Consider the following 7,438-nt stretch of genomic DNA (forward strand, 5'->3'; position numbering starts at 1 on the left):
TCCATTATAATTAAAACAAGCCCCAAATACACGCGTCATGTAGACCGGTCTCAACCCCTGAAGGAATGCTCATGTTTTTTTGTATGGCTTCATTGGGAAGACTACCATATGGATAATATCCATGTTCCACTGACCCTCAATTAAGTAGTCTTGCCACATATCTGAAGAATCAACATTACCAACATTCACAAACCCCAATCAATTCACGCAAGGACTTAACATTCCTACCATCTCCCAATCTCCATTTTCAATCCCTTTTGAAGAGTTTCAGCTGCACAAAAAATACTTTTCCAGGTACTAGATGCAAACTAAATGGCATAATTACCGGTTCTATAATTGCCCTATCCTATACGTGTGGGAAATAGTGTGATAGTTTTGTTGGGCCAATAGTATGTTGGCAGGGCTTTTGTTTTGGGATACACTGAACCAAAAACGGACGTGAAACCAATATTTCATTATACTTGATTCTGACCCCATAGATCCGACAAAACGTAAAACAGAAATTCCCTTTTAAAGTTCCTTTCTTCCTTCTCCCCTCTATCTCGTCAGCAATTTACGATCACCGAAACCTCAACCTTTCACTGTCTCAGACTCTCTCTCTCTCTGTGTTCTTTTTTTAATATTATTTTTCAGAAGCAAATTTCACATGCACTCAAATATTCCAGGTACTCCCTCCCTCCTATCACTTGTATAATTTCTCTCAGTGTTTCTTTCTCATAATTGAAAAAACATAATTGAAAAAATTAAACAAAATCAATTTTCCTCTGTTTTTAAGAAGAGGAAAAAAGATTTTTTTTTTTTTTGGAAATGGGAGATGTTCTTGTTTATTTTTGGCATGCCCTTTTGTTCTATCTTGATATGATTTTGAAATTTGAGGGGTTGTTTGTTTACTTGTGTAAAGATTCAGACTTTTGAGTTTTAGGATCGATTTTCTTATTAGCACCCATGTTAGCTATTGTGAAATTGAAGGAAAAAAAAGCTTTAGGCTTTCAGTTCAGTTACATTTAGGTGGCCATAGCTTTTGATCACAAAAATCCTGAAGATAGTGTCTTAGGGGTATGTATTGCTTTAATTAATTTAATTTTTTTTTTTTGAGGTCAATTTTTTTTTTTTTTTTTTTTTAAAGATGGGTGTCAAAAACTAGAGCTAGTTATACGGTGAGAGTGTTCTCTGGGTGTGGAGTGGTATCAAAGAAGGTGTGTTTACTAGACTCCTAGGTTGGTACACAATGTAGGGCTGGATTCCTTTTACCCTCTGGAAGAATTTTGAAGACTTCAATAAATGTGGTTGTGTTTAGGTGTATTACAAGTCTAGACGTAATTCAGAAGGATTCGTCTTCCAGGAAATCTATGAATTGTATTTGTTTCTGGATTCTTATGCTTATGCTTATGGAAGGTGTGTGGAAAATAAAGTGGGAAAATTTTAAGGCTCGAGGTGAGCAATATAAGAGATAATTATCTCACAGTGAAGTTATGTTAAATATTGTCCCAAGGTGCAGTTACTGAATCGTTGTAGGTCAGAAGCGTTATGTGTGTTTGATTCAATGTCCTTTTTGTGAGACCTCAGTGGTCGAGCTACTATATAAGTTTTGTGAGCCAATGGAGATTGCTAGGAGGAGCATCATTCCCCCTTTATATGCTGGATTGGCAAGTGTTGCCTGTAATTGGGTAGGCTTGTAGACACAATAAGGGAACTTAACTTCAGCAATCAAATGAAGCTATCATGTTCACCCTATTGCCCGGGAGCATAACCCGGAATTATTGATTTGTTAGATCAAGGCTGACATCAATTTTGTGGTTGAATTTTCTTGTCTAATTTCAGTGCTCTTGGAATATGTTTTAACTGTTTTAAAGGTCAGATTTGAAGAAAATGCTCTGATGCTCATCTGTAGAATTTGAACTTTTGGCTTGAATTTGTTAAGTGTCACATATCAATGTCATTAGCATGATTAGTCTTTTCATTCTTATGGAGCAGCTAATCTTTCAGGATACATATACATGTTTAGTCTAAATGGAAATTGAACCAGATCATATAGATATATGTTCCTTGTGAAAACATATGCATGAAAGTAATGAACAATGACAATAAGTTTTCACTTTCTTTTGAAGTGAAATTGTGGACTTGAGAGGGGAAAATAGGTCACACCAATTTGTAAGCATTGCTCTATTCCTAGAAGTTATATTTGCGTGGATAGAAATTAAAACTATCTCTTTATGTGAGTTATGGCTGAGATAGCATAATACTGTGGAACATTCTGATTTGGAACTTCATTATGGTTTCTTTTGGTTGTCTGTATGGTTCTATGTTGTGTTTATTACTTATTCTGGTTGAATTAATTGCAGGGATATAGGTCTCACAAGAGAGCTCAATAGAAAATATGGATGATTGTCTTGAAAATGATGATTCCATGTTGACCAGAGAACCAGACATTAAATATGCAGTTGATAACGTTGAAGTCGTTCATGGTTACGTGGATGAAAAAGGCTTTGATAGAAGGGATGATTCCAATGAGGATCTCAACCAGCATGAGCAACAGATTTCTCATTCACTAGATGCAGACTTCAGAGATCAAATTTCAGAATCTCCGGAAAAATCTTATTACGTGGCCATTGAATCTGATCATGACAATGCCATAGAAACAAAATCTCACCTTCAAGAGAGGACTCAGTCCACATACAATGATAGTAATCATTACCAAGGTGAGATGGATGAGTTGCATGGCAGTAATTTTTTTAAAACCTCCTCTCAATCTAAGTCGCAAACTTTCGATAATGAAATGGGAACTGAAGATTCTCCTAATTCACAGGAGTCTCCTCTGACAGAAAATAAGAACCAGGGAGCCGGAGATTCTGACTTGGTTAGGTCACCTCGTACTGGAAGAGCAAGGAATATCAGCTCTGAGAAGTTACAAGATGATTCAATTACGTCTTCCATTCATGAAATAGAAAAGGAAGCTACTGATACACAAACATGGCAGTCATTATCTTCTCCTAAATCCCACTGGTTAAATAATAAACCTAACGAAGATGACTCCTCGGGTGAGAACAGAATACGAGGAGTACCCCAGTCTGACCTTCAATTTCTTGGAAGATCAGCCGGAGGATCAATTTCTCCTGTGACTAGGAGACAAATGTCAATTTCACCTGAAGGGTCTCCTTTGCCACTTCACTCTCTCCATGACAGTAAGCATATATCTTCTCAGCAAGGTTCTCCAGACCCATCATATGAACCTCAATCTCATAGACAGAGAATTTCTTCACCTCAAAGGTCTGACATGCATACAGGAGTTTTCCCTGGTCATTTGTCTCCTGTAAGGCAAACCTCTGTTTCTACACATGACATTCGGCAAGAGCCCCTGCAAGACAGTTTTGCAGTGAAGCACATATCTGCATCCCTAAAGTCCCATCACTCGCATCCAAAGTATCGGAAAAGGGACAGATCAGAGTCACGATCACCCACTAGGCAGAGAGGTTCGCCGTCTCGGAGCAGAGGTTCTCCTACTGGTCATAGAGATTCACGAATACGGCATAGAGATTCACCCACTCGGCATAGAGATTCTTATGCCTACCAGAGAGATTATCGTGATAGATTTCGATCAAGGTCCCCATATTCAAAATCCCATCATAGATCAAGGTCCCCTTATTCAAGAGCCCATTATAGATCAAGATCCCCTTATTCAAGAGACCATCATAGATCAACAAGGTTAACTTCTATACCCTCTCCCTTTTCTTATGATAAATTTGTTTATCATCAATGTGGTCTGGCAACAAAGTTATATGATAGTGTTAGATTTGGTTTATCTGTTAATCTCTTTCACTTGATTCGTCTATCTGATGACCTCAAAATTGAGACAGTTGCATTTTCTGATACAAAATTTATGTGCTAGAATTTCTAAAAATGGGATAGTAATCCCAGACTTCATTATTCTGATGGATCATTATTTAAAAACAAGTACTGACCTCTAATTCCGATTGCATTATCTATAACATCTAATGGATTCTGCTGTCCTGATATCTCATCCTTTAATTTACAATAGGCGAAGGCAATCTCCAAGGCGCCGGTCCCCTTTTCCTGAATATCATAATTATCATCGCCGGTCTCCTAGAAGGACACCTTGGTCACCACCTCCTAATAGGAAAACCGGATTAGGGAGACCTGGTAGAAATTTATTTGTTGCAGGTTTCAGCTTCTTAACTACAGAGAGAGATTTGGAAAGGAAGTTCTCTAGGTATGGCCGAATACAAGATGTTCGTATTGTTAGAGACAAGAGGTAATTCTGCTGTTGTTAATGCATTTTTAATAGTGAAACACCTACCTTTTGCATGCCTTTTGAATACAAGATGTTCGTATTGTTGGTAATTCTGCTGTTGTTAATGCATTTTTAACAGATGTTTGTCATTTGTTAATGCATTTTTATTTATAGTGAAACACCTACCTTTTGCATGCCTTTTCATTGGCGGAGACTTGATATTGAAATAGCTACTCTCAAGTTATATTCTTCTCTGAGTTTGAAGGTTTGCATTCCTTTTTCTTGTAAGGTCCGGAGATTCACGTGGATTTGGGTTTTTGACCTTGGAAAGTGATGAAGACGCTGATGCGGCAATCAGGGCTCTAGATGAGACTGAGTGGAATGGTCGGATTATTCTCGTGGAAAAATCGAAAAGTTGAGCAACCTTACCATAGCTACATATAGGAACCTTTTTCGGTTGGTTAATGTTGTAATTTACTGAAGTTGATACTGTCCACCAGAATCACAGTAATCACCTATAGCGCATATAAAGTAGACAAGTATAATCTAGAAAAGTTATTCCTTTCATCGTTGAGTTCGTTCTCTTGGTTTATTTCGATATCGATCCAATGGCTGAATGAACCATCTTCTTTGTAGGGACTGAATGATTTCAAAGATTCAGATCCTCCTTGCTTCTGATGCATTTTTAGATTTACCCCTTGTCAAATGAGTCCAGTAGTGTTCCCCTCTCTTTGTTTTTAGGCAATGTGCCGAACTGAATAACGACCCAAATTACAGAGAAAACGCCGTCAGTTTGCAAGGTACATCCTTAGTGAAAGAATCCAACAAGAATTCCAGTTTGAATTCCCTCTCCATTGATTAAAATTAGTAAACACATTATGGTGAATTGAACTGGTACGCCTCAGTGTACTTGGCCTTGAATACTTAATATATGATTGTTGTTTAGTGGATCAGTTGTACAATAAGGAAGAGAACGAAGCTTTGCTTCTTAATTTTTGTAATAAAATAGAAAAAACATAGACCACAAACTTAGGATGGCTGCGCTGATTTTATAATACAAAAGTTTAAGGTTGGCGAAATTAGATAAGTTTGTCACAACGTGCAAATGTTGTCAACCTTTATAGGTCCACATGGTTTATCAAAACTAGCAACGTGCCCGCGTTTCTCGCGGGTGATAATGTGGTGTTAATGGAAAATAGATCGACTATTTATTTTTTAGACATAAAATAGTGATGGTTTGAGTATTTTTTCGATTTACTCTTTTATTTATGTACATTTTATTAACTTAATTTGATAATTATGTTATTGAAGGGTATTATAGGCACTTTCAAAATTTGGTGAAGCCTTTGACACCAAAAGAGGGCCTCCAATTATAGTAGTAGAGATGGTATGGGAATGGGTGACTTGTCTCGAAAGTTAAACTTCAGTGCAATTTTTTTATTTGACAAAGAGAGATAAAATTTCATTAAGATAACCAGGGGCGTGGGAGGTGAGGTTGCGATGGTGTATGAGAAGCCCAATTTGATCAGTGGTTTAGGGAGGCCGGCGTGGATCATGGTATTTGGGCGGCATAGGTTAGAGGTTGTAGTGGCGGGTCAGGCGCGAGCAGTTGCCGATGAAGTTGATGGTGGTGGCGACATTTCCGTTGGCGCAGCTTGGTTGATGCTGGAGGGGCAATTATGGCCAGGGCTGGTGGTGGTAAGCTGTAGGGTGCCCACCTGATGAGTATTCAGATCAGAAGGGGGGTTGTTGGCTGGGTTGTTTTTGGGCCTAAAGTAGAACCAGTCGGCCTTGACTTCTCTAAAAATTTAGATTTGGGACCCTGGAAGTGTTTTGCATGTTACTCTTCTCAATCTTACGACTATTACTCTTTTGGACTTGCTGCTGTTTTTACTTTCGGGTAGATTGATCCTTTCTACATTCTATAAAGAGTATCAATGTAATTACATTGTGAGTACCACAATTGCATGTCTTGGCGAGCAGTGTGTTGTAGCCTGGGACGACTCTAGAGTTGATTAGTCTGCTGATTTCTTGCATGCTCGAATTGCAAATTCTGATGGTTTGATCTGCAAGTCTGAAGGTTGTGACAATAGTTATATTATTGGTAATTATTTTGAGGAGGCTGAAGAATTCCCTTTAGTTTTTTGCTATCTTCGTTGTAAGTGTTTCAGAGCAGTGCTCTATTGTATAAGAACAACTTGTTGGTGTACTACACCTTTTGGTATGTTCGATGACAGGACCCACCCCGAATTCCACCTTGGAATCCGAAGTGGCCCTGCGGGACCCACCTTTAAAGGAGATTTACCAAAAATTTCGGCATAACCTCCATTAAAAATGGATAACCCAAAATCCTGCGGAAAACCAAAATTCACTTCTAAAAAAATCCAACCACAACACCTGGAGCCAACCTGCTCCCAAATTCAACCAATCTCATCTCAAAGCTAACAACATCATACATAATCTCCGAAATGTACAAGTTACTACAATCACCAAAGTTAGGTCATAGACCTCAAATATAATTCATACAAGTTTGGGTCACATATCCCTTAATAATCAGAGCATTCTAGGAATATAAGTTTAACATAGAGTACAGTAGGCTAAATAAATAACCTACAAAATATGATGACGGAAGCGGATGCGGTCACTATGGCTCACTTCAGAACGCCGAGCAGCAACACTGAAAACTAGGCATTTGAAACCGAAAGGCCCAGGGAAAAGTATATAAAAACGTTAGCGTGAGAGGACAAAAATAAAAGATTTTTAAACCAAATGGATTTTATACTTTCCCATATTTATTTCTTTAAAATTCCCGATGCATGCAATGATTAACAAAAATAAAATAAGAGGAGTTCCGCTCTTGAAAGCCGACTAACCCCGCTAGTCACAAACGAATAAAAGAAAAGGTTGAAACTCCGATACTCAAAGAAAAAGAACCAGCCCCGCTGGCCAAAATAAATCGGACTAGCCCCGCTAGTCGAAAATAGTATAAAGAGTAGGGGAAGACGATAGCCATACAAGTGAGCCACCCAGGCTCGGGTGATAGCCTCCCAGGCCAAAATACTCCCATTACTCCCGTAATATACCCTTCCGCCACTAAGTGTAGCGATAGGATACTGGGCTTCAGAATTACTGTCACAGAGACAGTAATCAGCGCCACAAAGGCGGAGGGCTTCGGTGATCCCATCACCT

General features: G+C 38.6%; 1 protein-coding gene across 2 annotated transcripts; it reads left to right on the top strand.

The window, feature by feature from the left end:
* Positions 1 to 475: 475 nt before the first annotated feature.
* On the top strand, positions 476 to 4,821 carry LOC112201497 (serine/arginine-rich splicing factor SR45a). Of its 2 annotated transcripts, none has more exons than XM_024342380.2 (4): positions 476 to 665; positions 2,343 to 3,702; positions 4,037 to 4,270; positions 4,539 to 4,821. In XM_024342380.2, exons 2-4 carry the CDS (start codon positions 2,378 to 2,380, stop codon positions 4,666 to 4,668), a joined length of 1,689 nt encoding a protein of 562 aa, XP_024198148.1. In that variant the 5' UTR covers positions 476 to 665; positions 2,343 to 2,377; the 3' UTR covers positions 4,669 to 4,821. The 2 variants fall into 2 exon arrangements, with proteins under 2 accessions (XP_024198148.1, XP_024198149.1); XM_024342381.2 differs by lacking the exon at positions 476 to 665 and having other exon boundaries at positions 2,544 to 2,699; positions 2,807 to 3,702.
* The last annotated feature ends 2,617 nt before the right edge of the window (positions 4,822 to 7,438 follow it).

Source organism: Rosa chinensis, chromosome 5 (genome assembly GCF_002994745.2).
Source record: "Rosa chinensis cultivar Old Blush chromosome 5, RchiOBHm-V2, whole genome shotgun sequence".
Lineage (NCBI taxonomy): Eukaryota > Viridiplantae > Streptophyta > Magnoliopsida > Rosales > Rosaceae > Rosa > Rosa chinensis.